Raw genomic sequence first — 15,693 nt, forward strand, 5'->3', positions numbered from 1 at the left:
GCATGATCTTTTTGGATATGTCTTTTTTATGCATTTCTACTCTTAAATGAAATACAAGGCTCACAAAGCGTTCATTGAACGCCGCCTTACAATGTTGTATTTATTAAGATTATTTTAGGACATGTGATAAAGGCTTGCATACATGATTATGAGCGGACCGTGGCATCAACAGATGTGTTATATAATGTAGTCCATGCAACCAATGTTCAAATCATCGACCCCTATGAACATACTTATGAAAATCATCAAACATTTGATATATATGTATTTATCTTCCACATTATTGTCTCACCTATGTATATTCTTCTACTAGTATTTGATCTCATATTTGTTGTTCTATAACGTTTCAATCCAAATGCAGCATCAATAGATCAATTCCCGATCGCATATATAGAAAATGAATTTGGATGATACATCAATTTAAAACAATGTTGTTGTTCTTGTTTTCTTTATATCTTGATATAGGTATTAATTCCTCAATGTCTATCTTACTTACGAAATACTAAAAAAAATCAGAATCTCTAAAGAATTCGTCAAAAACGACATAATTGAAAATATTGCAGGCTTGGTATAATTGAGCCTGATCGTGGGCGGTAGTGGTTATTGCAAGGTTCGTCAACACCCCATAGCACCGGTCTTAACGGTATTCAACAATTAAATAAGAATTTGGTGGAATTAATTTTTATCAATATGTAGTTCATCTTTAATTGTGTTTATGAAATGTAGATTAGGTAAAACCACCGCCACATTTTGAGAAGATCAATTCTTTTCTAGAAGTTTATCAAGTTTTTTTCCAACCATTATTACCATCCACGAGATTTAGTAATCTACATCCACTTCCCGAGATTCAGTTTATGAATAACAATAAAACTTTGAATAAAAACAGATTTATATTCAATAAATGGGTTGACATGATAATAAATCGTTCAAACAATTCATGTAAACATGTTACATTTGTATCAACGGAAATGCCTTATCCAATCAGAAATTTCAGCTTGCATCAGATATAAAGGTAAGTTATTGCACTTCATGAACTAAGATATCTCCCACGCTTATAATGAAATAATTTCATACAGAAATTTAACACATCACGTTCCTCGTTATCTTGGCAGAATATGACAAGCTGTAGTGCTTTTCGTAGATTATATAATTAATAGAGTCAACTTTAATAAGTTGGAGGTGGAATGGTTTTTATGATTCATAGAAACAAAACTGATGTGACGCATAGATGACCTGTAGTTTTGAGATGGGGGAGTTTCACTTAACTTGCGGGGATAGGAAGTAGCAAATTAGAGACGAACAAGACACCCGAAATAACGGACCGTAAAATGTAACATATTCGTGAATTTATTTGTTGTCCTCTTAAGAAACAATCAAGAACAAACTAGATCGTGAAAACAGCCTAAAGAACAAGAAAACTACAAAAATATGCTACACATCAAAAACGAAAGTTTGAGCTGTCTTAGCAATATGCTACTCCCTGTTAAGGAATCGGTGTAATTTATTCAACTCATAATTCTTCAATGGAACTCATAGTGACTCATTCACTCCTTAATGAATCTGATGAAATAAAATATAAACTATCTGTTGTCTTCAATTGTTTATATATGTCACCAATTTCAGTTAGTAAAATTGTTTGAAATCAAACTTTGTGTGAAGTGACGTGTGGCACCACGTTGGCACCACGTACTTAATCTCAGATTTTCGCGGATGTTCCTAGCACTAGGGAGTTTTGATGGAAGATTTCACTTCCAGTACCGCCCATGAACAGGCACAATCGAATTGAATCTGCACATTTTAGTTTTGCCGTTTTGGACGTTCTTTTGTGGTTTCTTTTTTTTCAAACCCAGTATACAATTTTCACATTTTCTTTGCTCTCGATGTGTGTCCCATTTTCAAGATTTTCATGAAAACTTAACTGTACGAAAAATGAAGGTCCATCTGATTTCCAGAAAGACACCACCACGTGCTGAAAATAGTTAATGTCAAGATCTAACAAGATCAAATATGTTCAGTGAGAAAATTGAATAAGTGTTACAAATAATTAATAATAAAGAACATTATTGTTCAAAACCTAGTTCAAAATATTATTTCTAAATTCTATGGTAAAAGTACATTGATTCCTACCTTTAGGATTTCACAAAAGTACAATTGTTTGCAAATAAACAAAAACATTTCGACTTATGAAATAATTGGATAATTTACTTGTTTTTAACAATCAAAGTTCGTACGGTATCTAAATGTCGACCGGTTCAAATGTCTTAGGATCTTTCAACTGTCCAATCCTTTTTTTTATATATCCAATGAGTTTCTGTTCACTCACACAACTTTTTTTCCCCCGGATATTTTTTGTTGTTGTTGATTTAAGACAATTATATCTTAACCACTTTGTACCATGGAATCCCAGCATCCTAGCTTGTGTTCACGAGATAAACGTTCTGACTGCTGTTTTATCACGGCATGTTGGTAGAAAAGGACTCATGTTTGTAAGTGCAAGATTTATTTGCTCACACAATCACTTAACATTAAAATATATATCGTTCAATTATTTAATGCTTTTAACGTCACCGCTGCATTTTTTTTCTTTAAATGTACTTTGGCAAAAAAGGGCTTACTTTCAGCAAGGGGTACATTTTCAGACGGTCGATATTGTTGATATGGCACTGTTTTGAAAAGAAAGGGCAATGTGTGGACTTTTTTTATCTGAATAGCCACTTTAGATATTAAATAAAAATCAAGTAAAAAAACAAATATTTTTAGTCTAACATTTGTAGTATAAATGAAGGAAACATTAAGAACAAATGATATTTGAAAAGCAAGACGCAAACTTACTCCAATTGAAATTTATAACGTCATATGAATCGGGTTAACAAGTGCGCTTTAATTGTGAATATTAACATGCTGGTAAAATATGTTGAATGAATTGATAAATCCGTACCGGTGCACAAAGTCAGTTAAGGACTCAGCCATTCCCTTTCACTCAGAACTGCTAAGGATACATTTAAAAAGCTCTTGAGACAAACACATTAACAAAATATAAAACATTATCCAAATTAGAAAATAATAGCTATATATAGTGTGATATAAATTGAATCAATCTTATCAAGTCTACTTAAATATACATCAAAAATAAGATGGACAAGGTTTGGAAGACTGTTGAATCCACTGCGTTAGATAATGGGAAATCTTATAATGCTATTATATCCTTTTATTCAAATGAAAGCCAACTAAGTCTAAGACGACATTTTGCTATGATCCAGGCAAGCAAGGTCTTCACGGTTTTATAATATTTTCACATTGTCACCCCGACGGATATTACATCGTTCCATTCTTTGACAATAATGAAAGGTTATGCAGAATTCCGGACTGTCAAAAATGCGAGTATTCACACTAGCGTGAGTTTAGAAAGTCCTTTCCTTGAATCTTTTTTAAAAGCTAGACATGCACTTGTTTACAAAATTTATATCAAGGACAAATTTAAGCTACTGAAAAGTAGTGATTTTGAAATCCTAGACAAATAACGAGGTGCTGTTTGTTGTTGTTGTGTTTTCTCAAATTTCCTCATGAAAGTTTAATTGATAAACTACTCACAGCGGACCAGTTCAGCTATTTTATCTATAATTTGGTTGACAAATTGAAAAGAACGTGTGATCTCAATATCAAGTTCCGTGTTTGTGAGGTCTTGGAATCTAGGCATATCAAATGTTCTAATAAAAATCTTTCTTAGCGCAATGTTTGCTACTTTAAAGCATGATATCTAAATAACAAAATAACTTTGACAGATATTTTTTTCTCAAATAGATCAACTTGGCGCCAAAATGATACGGTCAACAAGGTTTGCCGCCTTCAATGTGGGAAGGACCTTATTAAAACAATTTTTCTGCATGAAGCAATTTGGTTTTCTTGTATCTATTTGATATTTTAATATAACCTCGACTGACATATTCTGATTATGGTACACAATATCTAAAATGAGACATGATATATCGTAAATATTGATGCAAAAAGGGAAATGAACCTGCATTTTGATATCACACGTTTTAGCAGTGAAAATAATATTCACAGACACGCTAGTAATTAGTAATGAGACAATATATCAGAATGGTGTTCAGGTAAAGATCATGTAGCTTTAATTGTGACACTTTTTTGCCATCATAATGAAGTTTCTGATGGTTTATTTACATTACATCGACGTTAATCTATTAAATAACAACATCAAAAGCCTTCAACTCTGTACGGAAAGCAATCTGAGATCACGAGACCAGCCTATTACAGAACAATATGTCAAGGAAAAATCATAAAAAGTTGGACAATGTTTTAACCATTTTAATTTGTATGCCAGAAATTATTTTATTATTATAATTATTATTATTTGTTGTTGTTTTTTATTGTTGCTGTTGTTGTTGTTTTATTTGCCAGTATCAAATTTAGTTTGTTTTTGTATTAAATATTCAAATATTGTTATCAATATTATCTCACAAATTACTTTTCAAACGCCTATTCAAAATATCAACATTCGAACTAATTTGCCGTAACTTTCTGTCATTTAGTTTAAGAACGCTCCAGGAATGAATTGAAAGCATCAATTTCATAACAACTATTGAAATCGTATAACTGTTTCAGCAAAATATACTGCTTCGTGAGGATATAATTTGCTTCATCATGGGCAAAACAAACACATTGTAATTTTTTTCTAGTCAATACCTTTTTCAAGGTTTCCGGTGCACGACCGAACTCTTATTTTTTAGTAAACAATAACTCATCCTATTGTTTATTAATAATTATATCTTTCTACGTTTTCAGTATAGAAATTGTACCTATTTACCTCACGCGTAGTAATATGCCAATATCCAGAAATGTTTCCCCAGAAGCGAGTTATTAATTTGCGCGGGAATTTCTGACCCCCGCAGACGACATTTGAACTCGGTCAGACAGGAGCGGTATGACGGAATAAGCGTCGAGGCTGTGGAGAATAGATAAATGTGAACATCAAGCTTCCTTCTCGTCAAAACAACATTCAACGGTGAAAGAGAAACATCGGACATTTACTGACTATAAGCGACTCCAGGTAGAAACACACTACAAGTAGGTCTTCGTTCATATTATTTAGTTTAGATTCCGATAAAAATGTCTGATCGTTATTTATTATTTCATTTTTATCAAAAAATGACATTTCACAATAAATGATAATGATAAGACTATTGAATTAATATTAATACTAAATCATTAACAATATATACAATTAGGTTTTAAAATATTGTCTTGTAGAATTTTATAACATTACAAATTGGTAGTACATTTTCTGAAAAGACAAAAGAAAACAGAATTATTTTATAAAAAGAAATATATTTCATTTCATTTTATTACAGTTATTTTATCATTTGTATCAATCAATGAAAATATGATTTAATGTTAGGCTTTAACAACGATATGAATTACATATAATATATGGTCAATATGTTTCAAACAATTAGGCCTTTGCTATCGTCTAAAATTGGTAAATTATATTATATCGTAGCTTAAAAATATTGTTTATATATAAATGAATTACATTGTTTATGAATAAAAATGTGTATTTATATGAATATTATTAATTCAAACAGCGTATTTATATAAATGAATAATATAATGCGAGAGATAAATTACATAATAACTGTTTAACAGTGAAACATATATAATAAACTTTTATCATGTTTAATAACTTGAAAGTTATTTCAAAATTTGTTATTTAAAGCAACTGCAATAAATTGGAAATACTTTTATGAAATTGCTAAATTGATTTTACCGAACTTTCCTTTTATTATGAAAATCTAATACTTGATCTATATCATATTGATATTAACACAGTGTATTATATTGATATTGAAATTCTGAAAGATGATACAATGACTGAATTAGTACACTGATTAAATTAATAACTTTTTTATACTTAATTAATTTATATATCAAATGTATATAATTTACTATAGATATAAATGTATATTTAATTGTCAAATACCTGAAGTAATATTACTTTTCTGGCAATCATACTTGTGCAAGAAGGACCATTGGTTTTATGGCATGCCTCTATGTTTGATTTGAAATAAGTTTCAGCAATGCTGTCATCTTAAATTATTGATTAAGACACTATTAAAAATATTCATTAATTCCTTGTGTATATGTCTAAATTAATCCTTTACAAAATATTTACATTCATTTAAGGAACTTGGTTAAAGATGAAAATACTTTGCCGTTATTTTATGAAATGTTCACCAAAAACGTAGGTCTAGCATTGCATCGCATGCTGTTCGTCGTAATATCATATGATAAACCGATAACTGCTATTTACTTTCAAATGATACAGGAATTATACAGGAATTTTTAAATCCTATAGTATGAATTGTAAATGGTATACACCATATTGAGTGAGTTACGAATGAGACAATGATGTCCGTTAACCAGGCCTTTTGCACGATTTGTGTTCAGATAGGGAAATAATTTTATTCATAATGTATTGAAAGTAACGAACAGATTTTATATATCTTTAAAAAAAAGAAAAGAAAATTTGTACGCCGCTTTGATACAATTTTGTATAATAAATGATATTATTATACTTATTGAAACATTACTTGAAATGTTTCCTAATATATTTGTCAATACATGTATTCAACAACAGTTTTATTTTAACCACGTTACTAACAAACTGAATTATATTATTGATAGGCATTCGTTTTAAATATTATTTGAGAAATTTTAAATAAAAACAAAAATCAACTCTCAACGAAATTAACCTATATATTAACTTCACAATACATCGCACAGAATTCCCTGTAAAAATTCTATAGCATGAATGAAAAGCTACGTACGATGGAAGTGAGTAAGATATTTTTGTAAGAACATTGTAGAAAATGATTTTTCAAGGGAAAAGAGTTTAGTTAATCGGTCACAGTCACGATGTACAACAGTGATTTTACGCAGAATATAAATTTCAAGGTCATGTTGTTTATTGCGTTTCTTTTCCTATCGTAAAACGTCACTATAAGAGTACATAAGATAGATAAGAGTGCATAAAAATGCTTAATATCATTTCAAGATGTTTCATGAAAAATAAATGTCAAATTTATCGTCTTAACTGCAATTGTAATTAAAATTTGTTTTTTTTTAAGAAACGATACATATACTTTGATTTGAATGGAATTTGTATGTGTCATTAAAAATAGATGAGACGGTGGTTATGTTGATAGAAAACTTACCTGCACATGGATGCGTTGGCTATGCAATCCAAATCATTTTATTTCTAAATTTTGCAAATATTTTGAAAATAAGAGATATGATAAAAACACTTTTTTTTAAGTTTAAAGACTTTTAATAACCTTTCGGAAAATCGAAGTGGACTTTTAATGTTAACGTGATCAATTTATAATGATTAACTATTTTAATGAATCAATTTAGTTCTTAACTGATATTGTATTTATTATGGTAATTCTTAACCATTATTTCCTTAGTTCATTTAAAAGCGTGGACGATTCTATCAAAATGGTATAAATAATCTAATGTTCAAATTAGCAGGACCGATATCAAAGTCCGAGGTTATAGTTTCAGTCTCAAGGATTTGTTTTATGAAAACAAGTCAGAATATAAGAATGATATATAGAAATACTTTGATTTCAAAGAGTTTTTCTATGTGAAAGATGAAGATGTTGAAATGGTGGTTATGTTGATAGTACCCGTCCTTAAATGAAACGTCACATATTTGTTTTTATTATAATTATTTTTATATCAGCATATAGATAACAGCTGTACAAAGATTTTCTAAAAGTTTGTTGTAATGCCGTTTTTTTTGTCAATCACCAATCTCTTTATAAGACATTGCTTTATGTTGTACTTTCACAAATGTATTAAATAGTTATTTTATGTTATTATTTTATTATATCACACTGAGCACGTTTTGAAAGATTATATTAAATATAGGACGATAGTATTAGTTTATTTTGACCGTACTAGACTATTTCACTTGAAATCATACTAGTATAGGATATACATGTTCTGGTGAAATTAACTAAAAAAAAACATGTACAAGATCATGTAAATTATTGTTTTATCAACATTGATTGCTGTACGTACATGTATTATTTTATTAGTGAACCATGGTTAGTGAATTGGTCTATAAAGGAAGGTCTGTAACACCATCAATTATAATATTTATAGTATCATATATGATAACAAACAACGAAATAATTCTATATAGTTTTGTAGTTGATAGTGTTAGATACAAAGTCTGATTTTACATATCAGTAAAATAAATTGTTCCAGAACAAAATATAAATTTTTTATCATTTAAATGTTCATACTTCATCACTTAGAACTCTATCAACATTTTTTTTTCAAGAAAACATTTATAAGAATATACAAATGATACATTTCTATTTTTTATCAATATTTGAAATACTTTCCCCATTGTAAATCAATCAGCTTAAAAATAGTTTAATAGCTTTTTATATGGTACTTATGTTGATTCACCGATATATTGTATTTTTTGTAATTCTTGATTTCATCGTGATAAAAAACAATAAAAAACCGGATAGTTCGTGTTTGAAAGATCTCGATGTTTGAAATCAACAGATATTTGAAGAAATAAAATGTATTTTAAATGTATTTACCAAAAAGCTTCATTTTCTACACACGGTGCATAATAACTGAGAAATCGTGACCTTCTTACGTGAAAATGCAATTAAACTTTACTTTTGTGTCTTTTTATGAAATCTTAACACGCAATCCGTCAAAAATATAATATTCCATGCAACATCAGTAAAATAAATTAATAAATAAGTAACAATAAACTTTTTTTACTGTTGTTACGCAATTTCTTCTGAGCTAGGAATCTGTCTGAGTCAGATATGTGATTACATAACAGATGGATGGAGTCTCAAGGGCAATGTTAAATAAAAACATAGCGGGGATATTTATACGTTTGTTTTTATACGGAAGTTCATTAACCGCGTTAGCGTTCAGTCTTGTTTGCAAACAGAAACCTATCATCGGTGTCTACCTGTACACTGAAATCTGTAAATAGAAAAATCAATTAATACTATCTCTTACAAATCAAACTTATCTGTGTAACGGCTGCATCTGTCATTGATAATTATATTTATTTGATACTGACCGTTCAAACCTATTTTTACATCAAGGAAAAGAATGCAGGAATGATAAAAGTATCCAAAATATTCAAAAGTTTATGTATTTGATGACGTCATTGATGTAAAACATGGTTTACTTCTTAAAAATGTTTTGTAACTTTTATTCATGTCGACATATGAAATAAATCAGAAGTTCTGAAATGTTTGTATTGGTTTGTTATATCGACGTGTGATTATCACCGAGTCCGACTAGCGCCGCCACATTTCTAAAGTCTTACTCCGAGAATGTAGTTAATATCTTAGACTAAGTGCAGAAGCACCAAATTTGTCTTACAAAAATGACATTGGTTACGCAATAACTTGGACATTTTGGTTTTAACTCATTCTTTGTAATTAAAATGATTTAATATAAAAACAAAACTAAATCACTTGCCAGAAATATACAATTTATCAAAGCAACATTCCATTTGTCTGAAATAGTTGACATTCTTTGTAAATGCTTAAGATTCTTGATGAGATAAAAAAAGCATCTTAAGTCTGAATGAATTAATCAAACAAAAAATATTATGCATATAGAAATGAACATTTCGTTTTCTGACATGTTGTTTAGGAATCACGTTTTTCTCGTGACTTTAAACGTTAACCGTATGCGTTAAACTTCCTAATCAATTTGACATTGAGTCATTCAATGTCTTCTAGAATTAGGGCATACAGAAATTGATCGTGCCACCGGCCTTGTAAATTTGTTTGCTGTACGTAGTAAACATAGTATTTGTCTGTATCAAGCGAGATTATGATTGGCTGGTCGCAAGGTAAGAAAAACAATCAGACTTACATTCCGAGAATCTCGTGAGACGCGGTACACGTGTTCGCTTAATTTAGGAACGCAATTCTATGGTTAAAGCCGAAAAATACTGATGTCATGGTATTTTTATTTAATCTTATACAAATAACCGAGTATCTCCGATGCATATATTTTTTATTATAAATGATTGATACATTACATTATTTACGAATGATTATATACTTAATGTAAACGATTCAGAAGAGTATAGATTACATACATAACCTTTTACTTACATTATTTTCATTCAAAGTTTTCAAAAAGAACAAGAGAAACCTATCAAAATGTCAACAAATGCTTACTAACGTGGTGCATTAGTTCAACCAGTACATTATACCTTACTATTAAAACAATTAAACTGAACAAGTGCATGTAATTCATATTAATAGCATAATAGGCAATACAGTAAAAGAAAAAAAGGCTTATTTCGTGTAATACATTGTCATTCAGCAATGTTTTGCTTCAGTATTTCCTCCATTAAAGGAGAACTTCATAATGGTTGAAAACTCAACTTGGCACGAAAACAATTTCTTCCAAATTGACAGCTTCCACAGAAAAGTAGAACTTTATAGTATAAGTGAATTCTACGATATACACTATGATGCATATTGCACTTGTTTTCCAGAGGTGTAAATTTAGTTTACCAATAAGTACTGAATGTTATTATATCAGTAGCATATGCATTTGCGATGACGTCAACGTGATGCCATTTTTCATACCCCGCATTTCTTATGAGTCAATAATCAATCAGATTCTAATCATAATTAAGAAACAGGAAAGTATGCCAGTTCGTAAACTTCATTTAGCATTAGGTGAATGAATGGGCACGAGAATAATTAACTGCGCGCCAGACGCACTATTTCTTACTGCGTAGTAGTAATAAAAAGCGGATATTGTGAAGAAAATGGCGGTATCGTTGTCAAATATCCGATCTATCATGCGATAGGAAGATTGTTTATCTATTTTACCATTATATCGCAGCATATGAACTTTCTGAGTGGGTGGAATGTTCCTGATAAAATATTTCAGCAGAAAACTATTTCATTCATGGAAATCTGTAAAGTTTCAAGGTTTCAAAACAAACAAGACATAAAGAGAGCACACTTGTGTTTTGAAGAAAAATACTCTTTAGACGAGATTAACTTTTATGCTGCAAACAAAATGAATAAATTATTAAAAATTCGCATAATGATTAACGAAAAAATTAAATCCCGTTTAACTGAATCGACCGTTTATACTTAAGTCTTAAAAATACATAGATTTTTATGGTATTCCAACTCAATAACTAAAAGCATTTTTTGTTGAGTTTGTACACAATTCACTTCATTTTTAGCCAGTAATTGTAACGATACATTGCTCATATATATCAAAGCAATTTTCAATCTAGAAACAATATCTGATGTTAATGACATTTTCAATAAAGATTAGAATAACACCTTCTGTTGTATAGGACTTTGTTTGAGAACTGGCTCTTTAAAATCTCTGGAAGTATTACTGAGTACAAGCACAAGATTCAAATATTCAAATCAAGTAGTAAGCCTATGGGTGCCTAGTGGTTAAGGTGTTAGTCTTCATTGTTATGGTTTTATTATCCTATTTCTTTTATTTTCAGACATGAAGGGTTTAAAAACTGACAGCTTACAAGAAATTATTATGACAACAGTGGTCCTATCACTGGCAATACTTTTACTCAATTCAAGGTCTTCGTTGGCCGCACCAATAGAAAAAAGATCGCAACACTTGCCTATACATTTATTTGTAAGTATTTTAATTAAACATTGTTTTCAAATGCACTTCCAGCTACAGTAAGATATTATAGAAGTCTTGAAGCCAATTTATGTTAAATTAAGTCCAACAAACTCCATTGTGCAATCATTTTTGGTAAAACTGTATTTTCATTTTCTGGTTCTTCGGGACCATTGATTTCAAGACGGTTTGTTTTAAAGATGGAAACATGCTAAAGCATATGCTATGGAGAGTGAGAGATGATACATTTATATAACCGTTCACACACATAATACATCAAACAGAGTCTGCAAGTTTTACCTTTTTCACTGTTGTTGTCATAGCTGTCGACGGACCCCTATATTTTGCTATTGTTTTCCACTTAAATTTTTAAGAGGTTTCGATTTAGTAACTGATTCACGTAAACGTATTGATTGTATCTGATAAAACATCTAATCACATGATTTGCCACAATAAATCATATATGTGTAATGTTTTAATGATTGTGCTACAAGAAACAAAACCCGTATTTTAGTGAGAACATTACAAATGACGAATTAATCAATTGGCAGATTGGCGGTCATTTGAGGGCAATTATTTGTTTTATTAAAACCATTTATACGACTGTCCATGGGGAAATTTTTAATCATATTGTACATTATTATCATCACCAAGTCATTTTGAAAAAAATAATGCTAAGTGCTTTAATGAATTTTCTAATTAGAGAAAATGAGTATCCATCGATCAAATCTTTTTTAAGCACAACATATTGATAAGTAATTTTGTGTGTTTACAACAAAGCAATTTTTAGCTGGTACAGTTTGATAAAAAAAGCAATTTTAATAGAAATATACATTTGAATTGCATGTACCTGTATTTCTTTCAGTTTAGTAATGGTAATTTGGTTCTTATTTGAAATTGCAATAAGGAAATAAATGAAGGATGACATAATACATAATGATAATACATCTACTATTATTTTTATTATTATATTTCAGTGTGATTCACCTATCACAGTTGGGGACGGTTTATTAAGAGATATGATGTTTCTTGTTGGTGACGAGGATATGGACGGTCTTCTGTCCGAACATGAAATCGCCTCATTTTATAGAGAAACGGTACATTACACAGACTACGTTGCTCAAACTTACGGAAGATCTTTTATTGAAATTGCTGATTTAGACCACGATGGCACACTTAATCCTGATGGTATGATGATCAATTGTATTTTTTTTATTTGTATTAAAACATGCAAATATTCTCAAATTACTTTGTATACCAAATGAGGATATCATTCATTATGAGATGCAATCATTTGTAAACTGTTTATACCCTCAGGAAACGTCATATTTTGATTGATATGAGTGAAAATGCTCAATCAAAGTTGACTTCCCACAGGTATATTAATTAATTGATATAATATAATAATGTTCATCAAACAAATAACAAATGGCACAATCAGGACCATGATTTGTTGAACCTGTGTTTCTGTGTTTGGAGATCATGACATGATTAAAAGTAAACACAATTTGTTAAGTTTAATGTCAGCACCTAATTGTTTCATGATTAATCCATTAAACATGCAAACAGAGAGGGGTATTTTTTACCTTCCACCAACTCATCGTATCTCAATAAATCTCGAGATAAATAAATTAACATAATAATAAGATAATAATTAATAAGTTTGTAGATAAGAAACTCAGCAGTGCTGTATTTTCTGGTCCTTCGATATCTTTGATTATAGCACCTTTAGATTTTACGGTTGAATCAGATTAAGACGGTGCTAGGGTTGCATTTTTATCTCAAATTAACAGACTCAAACAAAACGAGACTGCAATTTTAGTATAATTTTGTTATATTTATTGCTTCCGAGGAATCTTCACTTTTCCAGATTTTGCATTGTGACATATAAAAGTCGACAATTATAAATCGATATTTTGTTTTTAATAATATGCTACATGTTTTCCAAATTGATATATCTATATTATATAATTTTTTTGCCATTTCAGAGATGCTTTGTATGCTATCTGCAATGAGCGCCTCAAGCTGGACACGGCGGTGAAAATCTTCCTGCCACGCTAAATTTTATTCTTTCAAAGAACATCTTTGCGCCTACACAAACTTTGCCAATCACTGAGCATAACTAAGTTATCACTATTTTCATGGACAATTCATTTTTGTCTCTTTTAGTTGTATTAATTATAGGAGGAGGACAAAGTGAAAGGCAAACAAAAAATGCAGAGGGTATTAGAGCTTTTCTGACAATATAAATTAACAATGTCAGGAGAAATATAAGTTATAGTATTATTATTGTTATGTTAAATGTACGTTTGATTTAAAGCTTATTAATTATTTTGAACATATCTATTTATTATCTAGGCTATGTATACTTGAAATACTTTGAGGACGTATCTTTTCTATAAACAAACAATAGATCAACAGTCATGAACTTCAAAGTTCATTTATTAATGTCTAGTCTTGATCGTATTACTTTCACTGGAAACTGTTTATTTGCATTTAAAAGGTAAAAAGTAATGTTTTTTTTGTTTTTGTTTTTTTTAAAGAAAGGTATGGACGATATGAGATCAAATTTAACTTAAACTGAGTAAGGTTCTTTCAGTTATTATTTCTTACAGCTGAAAAACTACACATATTCTATATAGAATTGCGGAATCTTATGTTGAAATATGAAATACTATGATATACAAATGTTTCCATGGTTCGCTTTTTTGAAATTGTATCTTTTTTAAAGCATTCTTAGTCTGTAGGATACGGACATAGAAGTAAATAGTATTCTCCCCCTTTTTCAATACTTTTGCTACTTACCGAATCAGTTTAATTTAAGATATTAATATTGACATGTACATATCAAAACTTTCATCACTCCATTAAGGGTGGTTTAATTGACGTCAATGTTGGAGGGTTTTTAGATGAATTTTTTTATCATTCTGCATGTATCGATGATGATTGGAGACATTGTCTTAAAATGCTCCTTGTTAAATGTTACATAATCTTGCTTTATAATTTTACTGTCTGAATACGGGATAACCTTTTAACTGATGTTTGACGAAAATTCTAAGCATGGAATTCGATTATTTATTTGCACATTTGTTTCAATATAAACTGATGTAATTATCGTATTATAAAATTTACATTCCTTCATATTTTGTATGTCATGTATAATTCATGTAAATTTGTGATGTATAATCAAAGAAATGTACTTATAATGAAATAAATCTTTGTAATGTCTTATTATTTAGCAGAATATTTTGAATATAATTCGGACGTAGGCATAAAATCAAACAATTATCACTAGTTGTTGTTAACGAAAATGTATGTACGCAATACTTTTCAAATTATGTATAATAAGGTATAATATCAATAATCTGAAATTTTGAATTAACAATGATAGTCTTAGGACCAAAAAAGTATTGTACATTTTCCCGAAACATTTCACAAAACATAAAAGACAAGCCTGTAAGCTATTTTTACTTCGTACATTTTTTTTTTATTTTAATTGATATTTCTTTTTATATTTATTTTGAATCAGTTACATCGGTTTATTAGCAACCGAAACATTTTTCTACATTTTATACCCTCATATCTTACAAACGCCTACTATACTAGTAAAATATCACCAAATAAAAGAACGACCTCTTGCTGTTGGTGTCAATGTTATATGCATGATTGACCATCAAAATGCACGTTTTATACATCTAAAAGGAGTTAGATATTCTGCTTATATGCCATATTAGATTGTACATATAATTCATGTAAATAAATTTAAAATCATGACACATTTTCAATACATAATTGACGATGAGTAATATGATATAAGATCTAATTAATGACACACTGTCTTATGACAGTAAGAATAATAATTACTTATGAGATTTGATCATTTTGTGCAACAATGTAAACATTATAAAGAGCAATGTGTTTGTTCAGCATGTGATTGTTTTAAAGACGTTTTAAACAACTTGTTTTGTTTTTTATGAATTGTTTCCT

The 15,693-nt window shown here is 29.6% G+C and overlaps 1 protein-coding gene across 1 annotated transcript; it reads left to right on the forward strand.

Moving 5' to 3' along the window:
* The first annotated feature begins 4,921 nt into the window (after nt 1-4,921).
* LOC132731760 (uncharacterized) lies at nt 4,922-15,385 on the forward strand. The gene is made up of 4 exons (XM_060718012.1): nt 4,922-5,085; nt 11,573-11,718; nt 12,684-12,894; nt 13,695-15,385. Exons 2-4 carry the CDS (start codon nt 11,575-11,577, stop codon nt 13,745-13,747), a joined length of 408 nt encoding a protein of 135 aa, XP_060573995.1. The 5' UTR covers nt 4,922-5,085; nt 11,573-11,574; the 3' UTR covers nt 13,748-15,385.
* Nucleotides 15,386-15,693: the final 308 nt, after the last annotated feature.

The sequence above is a fragment of the Ruditapes philippinarum genome, unplaced genomic scaffold (assembly GCF_026571515.1).
Source record: "Ruditapes philippinarum isolate M1 unplaced genomic scaffold, ASM2657151v2 ctg3839_1_1_1_1, whole genome shotgun sequence".
NCBI lineage: Eukaryota > Metazoa > Mollusca > Bivalvia > Venerida > Veneridae > Ruditapes > Ruditapes philippinarum.